This window comes from Podarcis bocagei, assembly GCF_964188305.1.
Source record: "Podarcis bocagei genome assembly, chromosome: 3".
Lineage (NCBI taxonomy): Eukaryota > Metazoa > Chordata > Lepidosauria > Squamata > Lacertidae > Podarcis > Podarcis bocagei.
This window is the reverse complement of record NC_138127.1, coordinates 11337886-11360801: the sequence shown is the minus strand read 5'-3', so window position 1 is coordinate 11360801 and position 22916 is coordinate 11337886. Positions and strand designations below refer to the sequence as shown.

At 41.3% G+C, this 22916-nt stretch overlaps 1 protein-coding gene across 18 annotated transcripts in view; it reads left to right on the top strand.

The window, feature by feature from the left end:
• Window positions 1-22916, top strand: part of MYT1L (myelin transcription factor 1 like) — a 313980-nt gene that overhangs the window by 211065 nt on the left and 79999 nt on the right. For 11 of the 18 annotated variants that reach the window (XM_081188979.1, XM_081188974.1, XM_081188985.1 and 8 more), the window contains 2 exons: window positions 11774-12748; window positions 19007-19141. The exons of 1 other annotated variant lie outside the window; for it this stretch is intronic. In XM_081188979.1, the coding sequence (XP_081045105.1) occupies window positions 11774-12748; window positions 19007-19141 (1110 nt within the window). The remainder of the gene's footprint in view (window positions 1-11773; window positions 12749-19006; window positions 19142-22916) is intronic. 6 more of the 18 variants (XM_081188986.1, XM_081188978.1, XM_081188989.1 and 3 more) reach the window with 3 other exon arrangements.

The following is a 22916-nucleotide window of genomic DNA, read 5'->3' as shown; positions in this document are numbered from 1 at the left end:
CTGTACACAGAAAAATGGTTGCTACTTTCTGCCATTGCTGCAGAGAGTAAGAGATTTGAAATTGGCAGGATATTTTGAATTGGGATTCCATAAAATCTTTGTGAAGAAGCAGCTTGGTCCCTAAAGAAACCCTTGTCCAGGCATGAAGGGGAAAGGTGAAAAGTCATAAAGGTGAGGATGAGAGACAGGGAAGGAATTGAAATGCAAATGCAACAGGGAGAGAGAAGTAAGACTGCCTAGTTGTGATTCCAAAAACTGATTAGTTCAGAGTAGTTTCACTAAAGTCTGGGAAGTTGGTCCAGGAAAAAGTAGGACATCACTATAGAGCATATAATATAGTATGTCAAAGCAAAATTTCAGTTCCCCCTCCACAGCAAAATATTTTAGTTCTTTAAAAAAAATTAAAATGGCAATGCTTCCTATGAATGTTCATTTCTTGAAGTGAGGCTTCCACATGTCTATATATTTAGATCCAGTCACACAGGCTTAAAGTAAAACATTCTGGTTTTGCCCAGTTATTCCCACAAGATAAGGTTTATGCCCAGGCAGGCAGATGATGTGACCCATGAGAGCAGCAAAATAACCAGACTGTACAACGGTGATGGGACAGAATCAGGCCAAATCTTTATGAACAGCAGCAGGCAAGGCAAGGGTTGGCATGGCATTGGGTCCCAGGATCAGTTCATCATTCCACAAGCCCCATGTTGATGAAGTGGATCTGCTAGGTTTGGATCGCTCCAAACTTATACCATGTGAGTTGGCCAGTGTTGAATTTTGCCATGGTGCAAGCCAAGCAAGCAAGGTCTCACTGGGGAACCAGGCTGCAGATTCCAACCAGGCAGATACCGAACCCACGCTTGGGTTTTCCATGGTCAATCCTCCCCTCAGGCCCCTCATGGGGGACCCCCTATACCAGGCATTGGCAAACTCGGCCATCCAGATGTTTTGGGACTACAATTCCCATCATCCCTGACCACTGGTTCTGTTCTAGGGACTATGGGAGTTGTAGTCCCAAAACATTTGGAGGGCCGAGTTTGCCTATGCCTGCCCTATACTATGTTGATCCTGCCCAATGCCATTTCTGCCATCATACAAAACAATGCTCTTCCGTCTAACAAAGGAAAGCCATAATTTCACTGAGGGAAAACCAAGTGCCAATAAGTTTTTTTTTGGGGGGGTGTTATTTCCAGTCTTGTCAACCAGTGACCCAAAATTGCTCAGTGAAGGCTCTAACCCAGCGGTTCTCAACCTGTGGGTCCCCAGATGTTGTTGGACTACAACTTCCATCTTCCCTGAGCTCTGGCCTTGCTAGCTAGGGGTGATGGGAGTTGTAGTTCAACAACATCTGGGGACCCACAGGTTGAGAAAGGCAGCTCTAACCCAAGGGTGGGCAGGTGGGAAGTGCTCAGAGCAAAATGGCTATGAGCTCCAGGGGAAGCAGCCTTATATAGGCCTTCCCCTCCCCTCTGCAGCAAGGGCTCATGGGACAGCTTTTTCCCATGAGCCCATCGCATAGAGAGGAAACTAGGCAAAACCTTGCCCAGCACTTTGCTGCAATCTATGGGCCACAGTACCACCGGGCAAACACGTCCCGTGCTTATTGGACATGAAGCGGGGCTTAGGTACACACCTTCCTAAGCAAAATGCACTAGGCACATTTACTTAGACACAGATTAGCAACTCTTTTCTATTTCTTGCCATTTCCAAACTGGGGGAAGTTTTAAAAGCCTGAATGAAGGGAAAAGGAGGCGGCTAAGGTGGTTACTTGTGGGTGCCAATGGAAGACAGGAACGGGAGAAGAAAGGAGGTCTGCACAATGAATACATTATTCAACAGCATCCAGCATATACCACTGCTTTATTGACCTATGCTGATTTATTCCATGAGGACATAGGGAGACCCTTGCTAGATCAGACCAGAATCCTGGTCTCACAATGGCCAACCAGATACCTCCGGGAAGCATATCAGCAGAACCTGAGCACCATGGCATTTCCCCTACTGATGCTCTCCAGCAACTGGCATTCAGAGGCATACACAACCATCATGACGTTAATAGCCTTATCCTTCACTGCTACCATGCCTGCTGTCAGGGATGATCATCAGTGGACAACTCCAGGAGGCATTACTGACCCCTGGAGATTTCTGGCCATGCTCCTTCTCCTTGGTGTCCGTGAGGGAGGTAGACCCACTGCAGGCATCTATCTGGAAATGGTACTGGGTACTACTGATACAGAACCAGCACATTCTGGGTTGGGTGGAGGTGGAAATGGGCAAGAGGCCCTTCTGTGCAGGTGGATTAACCAGCACATTTCCCAAGATCATGTTCCTCTTAGTAACGTTAGTTCTCCACTCTTGAATTGTTGCTGCTATCATATTTACCAGTAAAGAAAAGAAGTAGTAATCAAGACCATTTTGATTTACTAGCACTTCTGTAATTGCTTTGGCATGTGCACGTCTTCAACAGTGGGAAGCCAGAGTAAAAATATAACAGGTAAAGTACAGGTGTCTGACTACTACCATGTAAAGATAATGGTACATGTTGCAAAGCACATGGTTTAATGGACCATATTTGGGCTAGCAGAATAGTTGCTTTTACAAACTAAGGAAGGAAAGTGTGCCTGAAAATCTAGCTGCTGGTTATTTCATTTGTGAAAGGTCCTTGGGACATCTCATTCTTACATTTTGGATTAATGCCATGAGATCATATTTAATGCAACAAATAACTTTTTGTTCATAAGGCTAAAGGTTGTGAATTAAGGGTTGCTTCACAAACAGCATCAGTCACATTGAAGCTGCCAAGCGATAGTTCTGTGTAAGAGTGATTCCTTGTAGAGTTTGTAATCTGGACTGGCCCAGGACATTTTGTACCCACAAGTCCCTTGCCCCTGCTCCCCAAGTTGAGGTTGCACCTGAAACAGAAAATTCCCAAAGCATCAACTCCTCCTGGTAGGAAAAATAAAAATTTGAATAACTAACAATTTGTTGCCCTTTCATGGACACCTAAAATCAGTTGACTGAGGTAGTTTTCTCACTCTGCTCAATAGTAAGACCGGCACTGTTTGTCATGTATGTAAGTCCCTGCCATGTGCTTTTAGCACTGTTACAAGGCTCTCCACACTGACACAATATTTTCCTGGCCAAAGGTGACATTCGTGAGGAGCTTCTTGACACAGCCAGGCCACGTAGTCAGATGCCTGCATATATTTTTCCTACTCACCTCCCTCTCTCAGCAATTAAACTTCCTCGATAACTTAGTGCTCAGGGCTACTGCAACTTATGAAATGGTTCAAACTGTGAAGCCTCAGAATCTACTGAGAAATAATGATTTATTGCATTGACGCTTTTGCTGAAGTTGCCAAACATATCTGTTTTCTACATCTCAGGCTAAAATTCCGTACTTTCCCTACACTTACTTCTAGTCAAAATTGTCCTAATTCACTCTCAGCTTGACCTGATACTTGCTCTGGAGTGGGGAGTGAAGAGTTCGTTTTCACATCTCCAAAATTTCAGGGATGGAGAACCTGTGGATCTCCAGATGTTGTTGGAGGCCAACAGCCATCAGCCCCAACCAGCATGGTCATTGTTCAGGGATGGTGGCAGTCATAGTCCAAGAACAGCTGGAGAACCACAGGTTCCCTATCCCTGCTTTATTTCCATCCTATCTGCATATTTACTATTCCATCCACATGCACCGTAAATTGATTCAAGCAGGTCGTGCCATGTTACTGATATAGCGATTATGATGTATTTACTGATCATGAGTTTGTCTGTTCCATTTGGCGCAAATGAGAAGTACACAAACTTAAATGCATGTGCAGGAAGCCTACCAATAAGCCACCTACTTATTAACTCTTTTAAAAATCACAATTGGAAGCTGCAGCAGCAGCAGCAGCAGCTGCTGTTGTTTAAACAGAGGGTTGAACTCTGCAGGGTGTGCTGCCTGCAAGGTGACTTACCAGGCATCACTGAAAGGATATGGTAGAGGCGAAACATGGTCCACAGTTTACCTGAATTGCATAAAGCATCTCATTCAGGCTTAATAAATTGATTTTAGGAAATCATAAAGCATAGTGCAACAGCAAACACAAATGGATAGAGAAAACAAATTCAAGTGGAGTGAATTAGTTCTGTTTGCAAGCAAGAAGGTCAAATGCTGCAGCACAAAGAAATTGGAAGTAATGAGGATAGAGCCAAGTATAACCATATTAGAATGAGCAAAACAGGTTGAGGATTGGGCAGAAATCTTGTGCTGCATTTATGTGAATCATCAACAGTGGTGGGGGGGGAGTGCATTTGGCTTATACGCTCAGTGGGCAAAAGAATTTGGATATGCCCAGTTTACATTGAGACCTAAGCATTTAACTGTATTCTTGAGGGTGAAATCCTACGTATGCTTACTTGGAAGGAAGTCTTATTGAATTCAGCAGGGTAACTGAGTGAACATGCATAGAATAGAAGTATTGGGCTGTGAGTCCAATGAATTTCATCAGGATTCAAGCCTACTTATAATGTGGTCTACATATTGATCCTGAACATTTGTTTCGGAATATCTGTTCGGGTCACAAGCATATAAATGCCAATGCTGTACCTGCAAAACATCATGTTAGGTAATGTTAAGTGGGCATAGCTGCTGCTGTGCAATATCTTCCCTACTTACATGCTAGCTGAAGAGGTTTTAAGATCAGCTGTTAATTTGCAAATGACTTGTGATGGGCTTATAAATAACAAATGCTGTAGGTCTGTGACAGAGTTGAGTAGGATGCATTATAGATGATAAAGCACCATCAACAGAAGACGTGCTAGAGATAGTCACTATCTATGAATGAATAGACCTTTTTGACTCTGCTGACAATCAATTACTTTGTATTAAACTGAGGCGGGCAACCTATTTAGCATGGACGGACATAATGGAAATGCTTGATGAGGCAGAGGACTGAAGCTAATTCAGATATTATACACTGCATGTCAAAGTTTCACCACACCTAGAAATCTTTAATATAAATTATTTTTAAAAAACAAAACAAATATCCTTAACTGGTCTGCAACTCTTTTTTTTTAACAGTCTTCATGAAGGCTGTTCAAAACACAACTATTTTCCCTTGATGAATGAACTGCTGAGATATACTGAGAATAGGTAAAGGGACCCCTGACCATTAGGTCCAGTCGCAACCGACTCTGGGCTTGCGACGCTCATCTCGCTTTATTGGCTGAGGGAGCCGGCGTACAGCTTCCGGGTCATGGGGCCAGCATGACTAAGCCGCTTCTGGCGAACCAGAGCAGCGCACGGAAATGCCGTTTACCTTCCCGCCAGAGTGGTACCTATTTATCCACTTGCACTTTGATGTGCTTTCGAACTGCTAGGTTGGCAGGAGCAGGGACCGAGCAACGGGAGCTCACCCCATTGCGGGGATTCGAACCGCCGACCTTCTGATCGGCAAGTCCTAGGCTCTGTGGTTTAGACCACAGCGCCACCCGCGTCCCTGTACTGAGAATAAGGGCCTCTTAATGTTTAAACAAGCTCATGTGGGGGAAAGCTAACCTTGAGGTACCCTTATGATGGTTGCAAGCTGTTCAGAGGCAACCCCTTGGCCTCCAGATGTTGCTCAACTACAATCCCAATGGCCCTTGATAACAGGTGGGCTGTTGGGGTCTCGCAACATCTGAAGGGCCATGGGTTACTCACAGCTATCCTAGAGGTAATGATGGGGGAGAAATTAATTTCATTCATGTTGTACATCAACCTGTGTTATTCAGTTCTTGAACCAAAATACAGCTACTCTTCAAAATTTGCACTTCTCCAAATTTTGTGGTGCAGTTCTCCTGCGAAAATAATAAACACATATTATGCAAAACTGCATACGAAAACCATCTACTACTGAGCCAGTTTCAAGGTCCTGAATGACTAAGCAAAAGGGTGGGTGCATGGAAGGCAAGTTGTAAGCAACCACAATTTGTGACATTGCACAACATTGTTACAGATCGGGGACATGGGAAACAAATAAAAAAAAAATCACCACACGTAGGAGACATATGTGGGACGTGGGTAGCGCTGTGGGTTAAACCACAGAGCCTAGAACTTGCCAATCAGAAGGTCGGTGGTTCAAATCCCCGCAACGGGGTGAGCTCCCGTTGCTTGGTCCCTGCTCCTGCCAACCTAGCAGTTCGAAAGCACGTCAAAGTGCAAGTAGATAAATAGGTACCGCTCTGGTGGGAAGGTAAATGGTGTTTCCATGCGCTGCTCTGGTTCACCAGAAGCGGCTTAGTCATGCTGGCCACATGACCCGGAAGCTGTACTCTGGCTCCCTTGCCCAATAAAGCGAGATGAGCGCCGCAACCCCAGAGTCGGCCACAATTGGGCCTAATGGTCAGGGGTCCCTTTACCTTTACCTTTTAGGAGACATATGCCTGTATATCTAAAGTTGCTTACCCCAGAAGTAAGTCAACGCTTAAAAATTACAACCTGGGATTGGGTGGAAAATACATAGTTTTGAGTTTATCACTGCACGCATGTGGGTTGGAACCTTTCTTTAAAAAAATAGAATACATAGTTTACTCTTCTGGTAATATGCTGTCCATGGGACACTTATATTTAGCCTCAAATCTGTAAGTTTTGTAAGGCAAAGCCACCTCTGAAACCTTCTGAATTGGGCCAACCAACACATTCCTTTCTGTGGTGATGCTAAATATGGGGGGAGAGGGAAATGATATGTTAGGGGGAGGAGAGAAAAGAGGGTGAAAAGAAGCACACGAGTTGAGGAAAGAGGGAAACTGAAAGTAATGGTTGTGCAAATATACAAAATTCAGATAAAGAGAGAAGGGCTGCCATACATCCTGGAGAGAGGGACTGGAGAGAAGGGCTGCTTTGTCCTGGATATTAGTCAAGTCAATCGAAATATCACATTTTTTTGCGTTTTTGTCCTGGCAATCCTACGAGAGAGTAGAGAGTGCTATGAGATGGAGAGAGAGAAAGGAGAAGAGTTAATGAAGATGGGAGTGCCAAGACAAATGTGTTGCAAAGGAAGCAGAAAGAAAAAAGGCGGATAATAGAATGGGCTAAAATGTGACGCATACTCTTGAGTAGAAACCGCTGTCAGTTTTTTGAATTGTGTACCTCTGCTCTACACTTGAGGTGGCCAAGTGAATGGGGAAAAAATCAAGACCTGCTAAAGGAGTATAGGACCAGGTTCTGGGGATATAGCATGGCTGCAGGCAACTGTGTGTTTAAGAAATGTCTTTGAGGGAGAAGTGGTTTTTAAGGAGGGAATCTACAGAGAAGAAAGTGTTGGCTTGTCAAGGTAAACGAAGGTTGTCCAAAGCACATGGAACAGCATGGGTGATGGCACAAAGGCAAAGACAGGTAGAGAGAATCAAAGAGAGTGATAGCGGATCAGTTTGCACAGAACAGAGACAGCAAGAAAGGGGGTATGGAGAGATGAGAGAAGCGTCAAGGCCAAAGAAGTGGAGAGCCTTAAATGTAAGGATCAGGAGGTGCTTGAAGTTCATGAAAGTGACACAAAGAGACAGTGCAGAGATTTAAGCAGAGGTGCCTCCCAGAGAAGAAATTGATTTTAACAGAAGCATTTCAAATTGAGAGGAAGAGAGGTGGCAGGATACCTAAAAAAGAAGGATGTGGTTTGATAGGGGAGAGAGATGATGCGGGGTGCATGGGTGAAACCTTTAATGCTGGCATAGTTAGGGAAGATGACAGCAGTGCTTCCAAGAGTTTTGAAATGACTACAAATTTCCCAAGTATTCTAAAGTAGGTGTGTGTGTGTGTGTGTGTGTAAGTGTGTAAGAGGGAGAGTGCAGTTAATTTCATAGGGGCAATAGATCAGTGACAGAAAAGCAAAATTCTGTATAATAAGACATGGATGTCTGACCTATTTACAAAAGAGCCCAAAATCAACACATATTGTGGCCAGAGGCTTTTTGCACTCACTCTCTATGAAGGAAAAATCCCTATTTACCTGTGCAGAATATACTTGTCATAGTAGATATTGGAAAAACCATTATGTGAGTAGATCTTTCATTTCTTCTTTGGTCCTCTGTTGCACTGCCTGCTGTTTGCACCAGAAAGATGATGGTTGCATTATTTAAGTCGAAGTTGGGGGACCTGTGCCCCTTCAGTTGCTATTGGAACATCCCTGGAGCCAATGGGAGTTGGAATCAAACAACATATGGAAGACCACAGGTTTCCCACCCCCACCCCACCCCTGCCATTTTAGTCTAACTTTAAAAAGTCATCATAATGATTTGTTTCCCACCATGATGTTAGAAAGCTCCTCCACAAACTGACCCAGATGCATGTTCCATTATGAGAAGCTTTTGGAGCCTTTGTCTGTGAGGATCATGACAGCTACCAATACTAAATTATAGTTGCATTCTTCATCAGAATCCCTGAAACACTGACATATGTTTCAGAATAAGAAGAAACACCGAAAAGCAATCGAGGAAAATGTGGCATCTTCCAATATGTGTGCTGTGCTTTGAACCCTGACTTACCATGGTTCTAGAATGCCTGGGAAGCCTCCACAAATGCACCTCCTACTTTTGCCCTTCAACTCGTTTATTTACTTATTTTTACATCTATACCCTGCAGATTACGTTTATACACCAGCAGATTGATGTTTGAGAAAACCACTTGGACCCATGCCTAGAAAGTGTGGGTCAAGCGGGAAACCACTCAGACCCATGCTTTCTAGGCACAGGGCAAGCAGAAGTGTGGGCGAGCCCTTAATGCTGTACACAAATGCCTGAAGAGGTATTGTCCCTCACCATCGTTTCAGAAAACCTGTACCTAATTGGGTCATTGTCATAGTCAACCCATTGCTACTTTGTGCCTGGCTTGTGCCTGGCTCTCCTCTAACAGCAAATACTCCTTACTACCTCAGCTCATTGCACGAGTTCATTACTAGGCAGTTCTCATGCCATGTTCTCCATGCAGTATTTCACCACAGTTCACAACTATCTCAGTTTTCTTTTTCCCTTCATAAAGGCTATCCCTGCAGATCAGGACTCTTGACAGTTGTGTCTGTGGAACGATCTGATTTTATGATTATTGAAAAGTGATTAAGAAAAATTGAAGCAAGATATGTTCCAACGTCAACACACTTGTGGCACGTAGCATGATTCCACAGATACCTCAAGTTGCAGGGTCCCAATTCTGAGGAGTCTATGGAATGGAAGAAATGGAGACTTCAAAGAGATAATACACATTTTTCTAGAAGGATAGTTAGGGTGGTTTTGTTCTTTGGTGTATGTGCATTTTAGTGATTGTACTGTTCATGATGGCCTTAAGTCACTGTACTTTGTGGGGGAAAGGAGTGTAGCTTGGCTGTTAACCATTCTTTGCTGAAGAGGCTGCCAGTGATTACGCCTTCGGTAGTATGCATGTGCTGCAAGATCCTTACTTGCATTTGCCCAATACACTAAATGCAGGACATATCTGCATACAAGGATGGAGCCTGTTTCTCCCTTTGCCTAATGAAAGGATGATCAGAGCCCTGTCAGAGCCAACAATGTGATTCACATCACTAACATGCAGCTTGTACATTTCTTGGGCCTGCTGGCGAACTGCAGTTCAAAAACTTTTCCCACACGTTGATTGGCTTCTCCAGTTTGCAAGCCTGGACTACTATGAACTAAGCCTCTGAAAAATCTCAGTTATTCAAAAGAATTGAATAATTGCTTCAATTCTTTTAGTAATTTTTAGTTTGACCTCTGGCACAAAGGTAAGGGGAAGCACCCGTGGTAAAAACTGAAGAATGCTGCCATAAAAATAAATTACCGTATTTTTTGCTCTATAAGACTCACTTTTTCCCTCCTAAAAAGTAAGGGGAAATGTGTGTGCGTCTTATGGAGCAAATGCAGGCTGCGCAGCTATCACAGAAGCCAGAACAGCAAGAGGGATCGCTGCTTTCACTGCACAGCGATCCCTCTTGCTGTTCTGGCTTCTGAGATTCAGAATATTTTTTTTCTTGTTTTCCTACTCCAAAAACTAGGTGCGTCTTGTGGTCTGGTGCATCTTATAGAGCGAAAAATATGGTAGCTGGGAATTCCTTTCTGAGTGCGATTGAAACAAATAGTCAGCATGGCAAATGGGATATATGTGGATGGAGGACTTGTGTACATTGCAAGGATTCTCTTGGGTGTGCAGTGTATCTTACATGCTGCAGTCCTCTGTAGAATCCTTGTTATTGAGGACAAGCACCACAGCGGCAGGTGGAGGCAAAATTGAGTTCTAAAATTAAAACATGGTGGGGTTTCTTTTGGTAGTTTTGAGCAGAGTTAAAAAGCTTGGAATCTGGAGCTACCCAGATCTACCCCCTCTTCTTCCCCATTCACACATCCCTAGTGTTGCTTTAAAAGGTAAACCATACAGAGGTCCTTACAGTTTTTTTCATATTTACAAGGATGGCTTCGGATTCTAAGCCTACATGGTGGAAACTAGTTTCATGGCTGCCTCGGGTGGTGGGAATGGCTGGAAACCACAATGTATATTTCAACACTGCCCTCTGCTGACCGGAGGCATGAAAGGTTGCTTATATCCAAAAACCACAATGTCATCTTTAATGGCTCAGCTTTTGCCAGGGGAGAAGGGAGTACGTATTCATTCATGAGGGGGGGGGGGGTGTAAGGGAAAGGAAAGAAAGCTGCTCCCTGCCACTTTGTGACCCCAGCTACTGAGAATCTAGGTTGTTCCATCCTGCGTCGTCCCAACCTGGTTGTTGTTTCTGCTTGATTGGCAGATCGTTAAGGGTTGCTGAAGAATGGCTTTCATATATAGATGAACAATATTATTCGTGTAATGGATAGCTACCATTCATTTCAACAGTTCCAACAGGCATTACAGGATAAATGAATCTATTTGTTATGGAACCATTATAAGAACAGAAATATCAACAAAATGTCTACCTGTGATAATGTAGCACATAGGTTAATAAGCACTTACTGGTATTTAGCAAGTTATACTATCGTGAAAGATTTTGTTAAGGTTTTTGCCTGCTTTGTTTGGACAAACAAAATGCTTTCTGAGAGTGCATGCCTATGCCTTTATGTACTTGTACTTTTAAAATTATATGCTGGAGATATGCAGTCTATAATTATTAATTGAAACATCCGACTACTACATATTTTCCCAAGAGCCCCATGTCTTTTGATCCTCTCGGGAAATGTGATTACTAATATAATATAATATAATATAATATAATATAATATAATATAATATAAATACTATAATATATGTTAGTGTTGTGGAGCTTAAATGAATAACCTTTTAGGTGTGTGTGTGTGTGTGTGTGTGTGTGTGTGTGCATGTGTGTGTGTGTATCCCCAAGTGTTAACTGCTGAACAATAGGATTGGGGATATTTGGAAAGAACACACACAAGTAAACTAGCACAAATAATCCAACTGTTTTCAAAAAGCAAATTAGAAAGCAAAGATCAAAATAAAAGTTTAAAAACTATTTGAGATTATAATGTCAAAATTGGTAAGAAAATATGTTTTCTAAGCCCAGTAATGCTTCACTAAGAAATTAGCAAAGGTATAAGTGTCCTTTTCTCCATAAGAACCATCAGTTTTCTTAATCCTGTAACCTAAAATTAAATTAATATGGTTTTCTTAGTGCTTAAGCCACTGTATGTTAAAGTATGATTGATAGGCGGTTTGTGTTCTGTCCATGGCACTGCAAAAACAGTTCCAGTTCTAGCCACTTTTTTCCCTTTCCTTTTCCATTTCTCTTTCTTTCTTTGTTCTTTTTTTTCTCCTATGCAGAAGACCATCAAATGAATTGTCACAATACTCGAATGCAAGACACAGAAAAAGATGATAACAATAATGATGAGTATGATAATTACGATGAACTGGTGGCGAAGTCATTGTTAAATCTTGGCAAAATTGCAGAGGATGCAGCGTACAGAGCCAGGACAGAATCAGAAATGAATAGCAATACATCTAATAGCCTGGAAGACGATAGCGACAAAAATGAAAATGTTGGTCGTAAGAGTGAGCTGAGTTTAGATTTAGACAGTGACGTTGTTAGGGAAACTGTGGACTCGCTGAAATTGTTAGCACAAGGACATGGTGTAGTGCTTTCAGAAAACGTTAATGACAGAAATTATGCAGACAGTATGTCTCAGCAAGAAAATCGGAATATGAACTATGGGATGTTGGGGAAGCCTACCAACAATGGGCTTACAGAAAAAATGGTGGAAGAGAGCGATGAAGAAGTATGTCTCAGCAGCCTGGAATGTTTGAGGAACCAATGTTTTGATTTGGCCAGGAAACTCAGCGAGACAAACCCGCAGGAAAGGAATCAACAGCAAAACATGAATTCTCGCCAACATGCCCGGCAAGAAGATGATTTCCAAGGAAGGACATCTGATAGGAATTATTCTGATATGATGAACTTAATGAGGCTTGAAGAACAGTTGAGCCCCAGATCTAGAACTTTTTCTAGCTGTGCAAAAGAGGACGGGTGTCACGAAAGAGATGACGACACCGCCTCTGTAACTTCAGATAGGTCGGAAGAGGTATTTGATATGACGAAAGGAAACTTAACGCTGCTTGAGAAAGCGATTGCTTTAGAAACAGAAAGAGCAAAAGCCATGAGGGAAAAAATGGCAATGGAAGCTGGAAGGAGGGATAATATGAGATCCTATGAGGAGCAGTCTCCAAGACAGCTTTCTGGAGACGACAGGAAGTCTAAGTCCAGTGACGGCCATGTCAAAAAGCCATATTATGGTAAAGGTAATATTTCTCTCTAATGTATGTTGTATTATGATGAACTATGGGGTGAATCTTAACAAGCCATGCACCTGAATGTTTTTTTTGCACTCAAAAAATAATTCTAGAAGCACAAGTAGTTCAAAGTAATGCTCTGTGTCTTTAGGTAGAACATTACGTCATGCCAGGAGAAGCAAAGGGAATAAGAGATCATGTTAAAAGAGAGAAGGTTGTCCAGAAATGCTGAATATATTTTATGATTTTAAAACTAAAGGCAAATACATCTTGCATGAATTGACTTATACGTTAAGATTTTGTGCAAGACAGCCAATTAGCTGGGAAATGCATATTTTTATAGACTGGACTGTGTGGGGCATCTTGATTTATAAAATTATAACCAGATGGTTGTTATTGATGAACCCTCTCCCATATAAAATGTAGAGCTGCTTGATAGAAATTGAATAGTATCTGGGTGACCGATAACATGAGATAGGGGCAACGACTGCACATTAATTATCTTTAATAGTAAGGTAATGGAAATCATTTGCTATGCAAGGCATGCTTTGGCCTGGGCTGAGATCAATAGCAATTTCTTTCTTATATGCATTCCACTCCACTGGTTTCATGCCTTTGTGGAAATAGCTAAGGTGCTACCATAACAATTATCCAATATATAAGACCAAAAAAGACAAAACATAAACAGTTACCATAACCATGTATTATGTCTAGGTATATACAATGTAAATATCAACATGCTATTTTTATGAGTCTGTATTCTTGTAAAGTTTCCCAACAGCAGAATACTTTTCACTCCCATTAACTTTAATGGGAGTTGAGGAATCTGAATCATTGGAGGGAGGTGTGAATAACCTAGATGGTTATGGATGATGCTGTGATTTCCAGAGCATCACTTTATTAAATTGTTATTCTGTGTTTTTAAAAAATATTATGAACTTGGTAACAGGGCTGTAAAGTATAATCATGATATTAAAACATTATTTTCAATATATCTGCACAGGAGACTTTTTCTTTCCTTAAGCAAAGTTTGTAAGACAAATAAAAGACCCATATAACCCTCATAAGCTACATAAGTATGATGAAAGCATGAAGCTTTCTTGCAATCCAGTTTTGAGCCACTGTTGTATACCAACACCTGAGTTATTGACTGCATTTGAGGCAGTTTGCCCAATACATTTTTCTGTACATGCAAACTACTGTGGGGCTCACACTTGTATGAACAAGTGTAATGTATGGGCAATGAAATCATGGATGTGGCCAGCATCAATTTGTATGACTGGCAAACAGTTTCACCATGGTTGCCGCAATTATGGGAATCGCTTCTGGCATGCTATGCACATTATGCTTGTCCAGGCAAATTAATATCTCAAATTGGTCCGGAATGCTTATTTTTACGGACAAGGAAAAACACACTGTCCCATTACATGCTACAATAAAGTAATGCGTACATACTGCAATATTTTAATCTGTTATTGCAATTAAGGAAAAAAGACAGTCCGTTTTTTAAAAAGAAAATAAAGCACTGTACAAATCAACAAATAGTTGAGACACCATTCAAGTAAAAATTACAAATGTGCTTATCTTACAGAATATAATATAATATTATAACATGCCCTTAACCAGACCCAATATCATTTAAACATTACCACCTCAGGGGAAAAAGAAGGTGCTTCTGTACCTCTGGGAGTTTGAACGTAAATATAAACAATGATGCTAACAGGAGTCACAAGCGATACCTGGATCTAAAGTTGAAAGTTTGGGCAATGTTAACCTCAGACTTGTGGTCCAGACTCAATTCTTTTCAAAGAGCAGGATAAAATAAATAACCATATACCTTCTTTGCTCTACTGTAAAAAAATTAAAAGTGAATGAATGAAGGCTATGTCCTTCTAACACCACTCATCATCAAGTACAGGTGATTCCCTCAACTGTGTCTCCTCTTGGGGGAGATGTGGGGTACACATCTCAGGGAATATACACACACTTTAATGTAGGGAAGAAGATGCATCAAAAGGAATGCCTAACAATTCTGTTTCTGCTGCTTTCCTATGGTGGGTTCCAAAAACATTGCGAGAGGCAATCCTTTCTATAGATATATGCTTTTCCATGTTAGAAAGTATCCGGATGTCTTTGTGTCCCTAACCTCACTGTTGCAAAATTATATCTGATAATATTGCAGTCCTGACTGGACAATTGTATCAAGAGTTGGTAGAGAACAACAACTTTCCCTAAGGCGGTAAGGAAATATTTATGAGGCAGTCATGATGTTAAATTGAATAACCCAAGTGTCAGTATTAAGTTCTCCTTCAATATTTTCTTACACAGTACTAGATAAAGCTATTTCCATTCCTTGTTTGGACCAAATAACCATTTTGATAGTAAAGCTCCATAACAGTCATCTAGAAACAAAGGGAGCCTGCCCCACATTTCTGATTCGCTCAGCCTAACTTGTTTCCAGCATTATACTTGAAATACGCTACTTATTAGTAATACAGTTAAAACATTGTTTTTATGAGTTTCAAATTAAGATGTGAATACTGTACGGTTCAGCCCCATGGGTAGCAATAATTCAGTAATATTCATTGATCTTAATGATGCCCCCCTCATTTATTATCTAATTAACTAAGATGTGAAGATTTACACTCTTTTGGGTTAACTGTACCTTGTTGCACTTGATTATTGTCATATGAAATAGAAATAACCAAAATACTCTGAGAGATAGTCAACTAAATCATACTAAAAGTAGGCCCATTGAATTCAATGGGTCAGCTCTGAGTTGGACTGATATTGGATATCACCCAGTGCTCTTATTGGCTGGATTCTTTGGACCACAATATAACATATCAGAGTGCTTTATGTAAAGAGTTCCATAAAGCTTTATGTATGCAAATGAATGGTATGGCTGTCAAGAGGTAACATAACTTCAGAGACATAGAGAAAGACATTGATGAGTTCTATTCCCAGCTCCAATACTAATTTCTTTCTGTTTTCTTGGGCTGAATAATCTGCCACAGACATAATCACCAATTTGGGGCATTTTAGTATTTGTATTGCTTTATAATTTTATTTTTGGCAGGGGGTTATTAAATGAAAAGTTAACAATGCATATACTGGTCTTCCTGCTGTCAGGAAGCCCTGTCAACCCAGTCAAACTACAACCTTTGGATTTAAACCATTAAGGGTAGGCCTGCACAATTTATGACCTACCAAAGCAAATTCAGTCTCCCCAGCCATGTTATGTAGTGTGCCAGATGTATGGCAGCCTTCCGGTCCTGTGTTTTGAAGTTTTTAGGCAAGCGGCAGAAGCAGGAGGATTATTGATACCCTGTTGGTGGGACTCCATAGGTGACTGGCACGCTGCATTATAGAATCCTTGAATTGGAAGCGACGCTCCCTCCAAGGTCAGCTGGTCCAACCCTCTGCAATACCACATCTACCACAAGGTGTGGAAGCACGTGAAACTGGCCACTTTAAGTTGCATGTGCACTGGCTCCCATCATGGCAGGCCAGTCATGGGAAACTGCTTCCGTGAGCAAAAGCAGACTGTTTGCACGCCAGTATAAAGCCTTCCTGGAGTGGCACGCTAAATTCCTGCATATGCTTCTCACTTTTATTCTGTGAGCTGGCAGAAAAATCAATGGTCAAATATATAGCAGAGGCCAAATAACCCAGAGTTTCCTGTGCATTGGCTTGAGTTGCGAATCAGTGTATAATATATCAGTAACCAGCACTAATTAGAAACCCCAGTCCTGGAATACAATCTCTTGCTTTAACCTGTGCTTTAAATACTAAAAGGCAAGCACCTTAATTTCTCCAAACTTTGAGCTGTCAAAAAATAATGTTTGATTTGAATTGAGACCTATGAGGTTTTATACAGTTGAATAACCACATTCTGAAGGGAATTAATGTCCTTCCTGGAGCAAAGGGAGTTATAATGCCAGGTTCAAACACACAGCACTGATAGATAAATGTTTGGGGTATTTTTAAAAAAATGAAAACATTGTTTTAAAAGGATGAATTCTAAAATGGTTGAGTTTGGTTGACAGAATCTTATGAGCAATATTGACTGCATTTGTTTGATACCAGATATGAATTATTCCTAGTACTGTATTTAAGACATTGCAGCAGTATAAAAGGATGATGATCTGATCTGGAGCTTCTGATCAGAATTCACAGGGGTCCTTTCGCCCAACTATCCTGAATCATGTAAACTTTACTGTGTACTGCTGAACTCTGAAAGTGGCTTTGCACCTAACATTTTAGGTGTAAGACATGTTGGTTTTTTTAATATGTGAGTTCCAAAAAAAAAAGTGAATTGTTGTATTTGTTAGGGAGATAGGATTAGCTCTAGCTGCCTGTTTCTGTACACACGGCTTTACTGCCACACAAATTGGAAAACGGTGCTGAGATGATAGCCCTGATATTTACACAATCATTTATTTTAGGATCATCCCCCTATCTTTTTAGGCATTGCCAATTCTCTTACAGCTGACTTTAGCCTCTGATTCACACAGGCATAACCAAGGAAGGTCCCAGGCAATTTTCTTCTATGATTTGAAGTGGTGGAGGCGGTTCTCCTCCTTCACACATGGTCACTATTTCTCCCTTTAATGGTTGTCAGAGGGGAAAGACAGAAAAAGAGTGAACAGGACTGCCTTTTTGGGTGGGGTCCAGCATCAGAAATGAAAGAGAGGTAGTTCAGTGGTACAGCATCTTTTTTTACACACAGGTTCAATCCCTGGTCTCTCCAGGTAGGACTGGAAATGTCTTTGATCTGAAGTCCTGGAGAGATGCTGCCAGCCAGTGTAGACAGACTAGATGGACTAATGGCCTGGCTTCGTATAAGACAGCTTCCTGTGTCTTATGTCTAGTCTATGTCCAGTCCGTCTCCCTTTTCCTTTTGGTTGTATCTTCCACCCATCATTCCCAGTACCTGCCTCTATAGGCTGAGACAAATGAAAACCAAATTGCTTTTCATGGCACTCAACAGCACAGGGCTGTTGCAGCACGGCAGCAAGAACTTTAGCATTGCTACTGAAGCTAACCTATAGCAAGAGGTGGAGAGAAGGGGATCTGAAAGAAGAAAACCAGTGGGGCAAGGAGGTTGAGGATAAGAATGGCTATTTCAAGGAATCATGACACGTACATTACTCTTCTTACCTGCCTCCCTCTCCTATCACTCTAGTTAGTATCGATACTCTGCCAGATTCCTTAGAACAGGGATAGCCAACATGGTGCCCTCAAGAAAGAGTTGGGTACCAACTCCCAACATCCCTGACCATGGGCTGTGCTGACTGACACTGATCAGGGTTAAAGTCCAACGACATCTAAAGAGCTACTTGCCCCTGCCCTAGAATATGGATACAAATCAGAAGTTGAAATTAGCTTGGGAGATAATTAGCCTAGGATAATTAGCCTAGGATTGTGTAAATGGAAAGAGCAGGGGTATTTTAGTACAACCCCCCCCCCATGCATTCAGTAAAAGAATGCTATTGGGGGTTCCAGTTTTAATTCCAATTTCAGCAGTAATTCCACAACATTCTCTGCAAACACACACATAAGCATAATAAGAAAAATAATTTTCATAGGTTATTACGAAAACAGCAAAATGTGATGCAACTCTTCATTATGAATGTTATGAATATCTAAGTGTTCTAAATATGTGGTGACTTTCACAGGACAATTTAAAAGCAAGTCTTAACTTTTAAAAAAAAAACTTGTAGTTAATGTTCAGTGGAAAGAAACATCCTTTTCTGTAAGTTCTTATATTCTGTAGCAAACTTTTGAGAAACAGTGTTGTCTGTTTTAGCATGCCATTGAAAAATAATTAATTTGCATTGCATCTTTGAAGAATTTTGGCAAGGAGCTGGGTCCACTATCATCAGTACTCTGAATTTCTCCCACAGTAGATCTCTAGACTTCAATATACAATGAGGAAAATAGTTTTTAAAACAAATTCAAAACAGAGCCAACTTATAGCTAATGCTTGACAGAAGTTATGTTGACAGTGGTGGTGGCTTTGCTGGAAGAAAGTCACCACCATTTAGCCTCCATGAATGGAGGACAGCTGTGACCATAGGAGCCTACGGTACAGAAGAAGGAAGCAGGAGATAAAAATGTTTTCAGTCGTAGATGTGTTTTCTTCCAGTGTTCTTTGAGAACATTTTCCAAAGAGTAACTGAATTCATTAAGTGAACCTTCGTCCATTTGGAAATCTGAAAAGGAAAAACATCATTCACTTGACACATTTGTTGTAAATTATAGATCCCTCAAGAACAGAAAAGAAAGAAAGCAAATGTCCTACCCCTGGGTGTGATGGAACTGGCCATGTAACGGGGCTTTACCCCCATCACCGCAGTTTGTCAGGATGCCCACACAAAGATAGGGTCCCTCCAGAAAGTAAGTCCACATTGTTTCATGGAAACTGGGGATAAAACTCCACACAAATTTTTCTAGCATGCATTAAGAAACTTTTTTTCCCTTCTCTTTTTTTCTCTGTCCCATTTTTCCAGTATGATATGTCTCAATTTAGCAAACTGTTTTTCTGTTATATTTGCATTTTTTTCCTTTCTTTCATCATGTTCACATCTATACTAACCTTTATGCTTGAAGAAAGATGTTTTAAAGCTGTATTCTTTTTATTCTGATAGTATTAGGATATTTGCAAACTGTTGTTTTTCTCTATGCCGCAGGTATTCCCCCCCCTCCCCGCCAGAAAAAAACAAAACACTACTGCTTTTAATTCTGAGTAATTATAGCCATCTCTTGAATAGAGTCTCTCGTGTTCAAATAAAGGAGCCGATGTTCCTTCCACTTTGAAAATAGGCAATTGGATTCATTTTTAAATTTTTATATATATACATAATTATTCAAGCAATTAATTCAAATATTTGACCTTTAGAATTGTGGTTGACTTGCAATAATACAGCTCTGCATGGATGTTAGTGCAAAAATGCTGCAATTGTATAAGAGGTATGAAGGGAGAAGGAGTATGTAAAAAAACAAAAACAGGTGCCATAATTGTCTGAGATTGTCAGAACTCATCCACCCACCTGCTAAGAAGAATATACTAAACTGATTCTCAGATTTTGTGGGAGGCTTCAAACATTACAAAAACAAGGCTTCCAATCATAGAATCATAGAATTAAGGAGTTGGAAAGGGACCCTGAGGATCACGCAGGCATACCTCATGCAATGCAGGAATAAGCAGCTGTCCCAGAGATCAAACCTGCAACTGGGTGTTGCGTGTCGAGGTCCCCAGGCCACCCCAATAAAACACAATTCACACGGAATTTTTGTTTAAGGTTTTTGGCATAATTTTGGCCACGACTTTATTAAAAGACAAAAAATGTGAGTGGTTGCTTAGGCATTGGTTGCGACTATCTGACCCCACCCGGGGACAGACTGACATTTGCAGAAAGGGAAAACACTTTGGGGAGAGCGATGGAGCTGGGTACCATGCCCTCACCTCTCCCCAAATGCTCCCAGGGGCCCTAGCCCCTTGACAGGGGTTCGGACAAAAGCATGGCGAGCCCCTGGATTCCTTTAACAGAATACCCTTGCAGCAGCAGCAGCATTGGAGGGGCAGGCACAGCCAATCCATGCCCCTCCACCAACCAATTCATAAACCAATGCCTAACCGTAACCTTACAAGTTGTGACGATTTGCTATGCAGTAGGCAAAAACCAAATGGCACCAGCCAATCAGCCAAATGGACAAAATTCCTACCAGGCCCCTGCCCCAAAAGCAAACGACCCCATGACAGGCATAGCAAGGTCAAATCGAACAACCCTAAATATAGGGAGAGTGGGCGGGTAATCCAATGCACGTAGCGAAAAGAGGAAGCTCAACGCTGCGCGCAGGGAATATAAAACTTCTTGGCTGTCAATCAAAAAATGGCAACGTCAAATTCTCCCCAATGACAAGAGGAACCCAATCGCAATGGTGGCCAACTACCTTTACCCACCCAGCAACAGTGGGATGTCTTGTAAGACCCCACCGCAACACGTGCTCTCCATGAAGGAGAACACGCTTTATCAGCACCACACTTGTCAGCACCAGCACTCCACTCTTACCAACTTTGCTATCCAGTCTTTGCAAGATGGTGGCTTTCTAAAAGCTGGGCTACATGTAGATTTGATTCATTGGTTCCCGAACAGCTTAGTTGTCGAACAAATTGGCTCCTGAACGCCGCAAACCTGGAAGTGAGTGTTCCGGTTTGCAAACATTTTTCAGAAGCCGGACGTGCAATGTGGCTTCCATGGCTTCTGATTGAGTGCATGAAGCTCCTGCAGCCAATTGGAAGCCGCGCCTTGGTTTTCAAACGGTTTCGGGAGCCGAACAAACTCCTGGAATGAATTAAGTTCAAGAGCCAAGGTACCACTGTATTTGATAGCTACACCCCACTTTTCCATTAAAACAATAGTGGAAGTGGCTTGCAATGAAAAACAACAATAATAAATATAAAACACCAGAACAACATATTTAATATAGTAGCGAGATCAAGAATTCCCACTAGAATTAAAGGACCTTAGTCATGTTCATTAATTTCAGTGGGTCTCCTCTGTTTAGAACTTAGTCAAATTCCACACAGTGTGAAACTGTCTCAATTCTCCTTAAGGATCACCCCATTGGGTTAGGGTGAGGACAGTCATTTTCCTCAAAGCAGCTCTTCATATATCTGCCACTGAAAACAATATCGCTATGAGAGTTCTTCTGCATGTTGCCATTACATTGAGACATAATTACCATGTGATGTAGTATCATCACATATATTAAGTGAAAAAAGTATTTTTCATTCATGACAATGAAGATTTGGAAAGAGAAGCTGCAGGAAACTTTTGAGTCTTGAAAGCACTTAACTCAGTCTGGAGTTAAAAGTGGTATGAGGGCATCAGTGGCAGAGTATTGTCCATTTCATAGTCTCCCTTAAACCTCGCAGAAAGGGAAATCCCTCTTAAGGAAGCAACACTGCTTCTCAGCTGGTGTGTGAATCGAGCTGTTCAAAGGAATTCAATTTCCAGCTTAGCAAGGCCTATAATTTTCTCAAACACAAATGTTTACTCAGTTCCTCAAAGCGGTTCATCTCCTCCCCACCCCACCAACGTAAATGGTAAACATAAAGCATTTAGAAAACGTTACCAATCAAAGAAGAATATAGCTTTAAACGGTTTGCATGTTCAGTAGTGACAAAAGTGAAAAAGGTGAGATCATCTCTCTCTTTCTATCTATCTCTTTTTTTCCCCTCCTCCTTACCCTGCTCCTGCAGTGCTGGGCTTGTAAAGCATGTTTCAAGAACAGCTTTGAATAGCAGGAAATCCAAAGTGAAGCTTTCACATCTTTAGTACACTGCTAGTAGTGTGGTGATGGTGATGAATGATGGTGGTTGTGACTATTCTTTAAATCAATTATGCACAGGCTTTATTTCTTATGTCCTCTAGGCTTTTGTGTAAGCATTACACATGATTTTTTTTTAAAAGATTGGTTCCTTTGAAATGTAGCATAATTTTGCACTTGTCGTCCAGCAACAGTGACACAGATCTGAGCATTTTTCATGTTGTACACATGCACACCAATTGGATGCAACTCAATTTATTTTTAAACGTTAAAAAAAAAGTGAATGTTTGGCACATAATGGTTCTCAGTTCAAGTAAATTATAAGTACTGTCCTATTGTATTGAATCCAGAGATTTTGAGATCTGTAGGATGGGATCCCTGTTATTTCAAATCCCACACTGGAAAATAGCGGAGATGCAATTTACAAAGTATGTGCTCCCCTATCGCTGAATTGCAGCCCCTCCCCAATGCTTGCTTGGTGGTGGAAAATGACAACCCTTTTTTTGTTTAAACCAGACCTTTTTGGTTCCTTTTATTCCTAATTTATCACTCCACCACCCCCTTGACTTTAAAATGTGCTCACATTCTTTGCTTATATTGGTTCCCCCCCCTTTTTTTTTTCTTCTTCTTCCTTTTTTGGACCCTTTATGATTTATTGACAGCTATAGATTATTATTTTTTAGCAATTATTCTGATCACAACATGAGTGTAACTGCCATTGAACTTTTAACAAGCGTTAGTCCTACGTAATCAAGGCAGTTGCGGGGCTCAGAACCAATTCCATAGCTGGGCATCAAAGATCTTTCTGGTACTGCTTTCAGCACCTCAGAATTCGCAC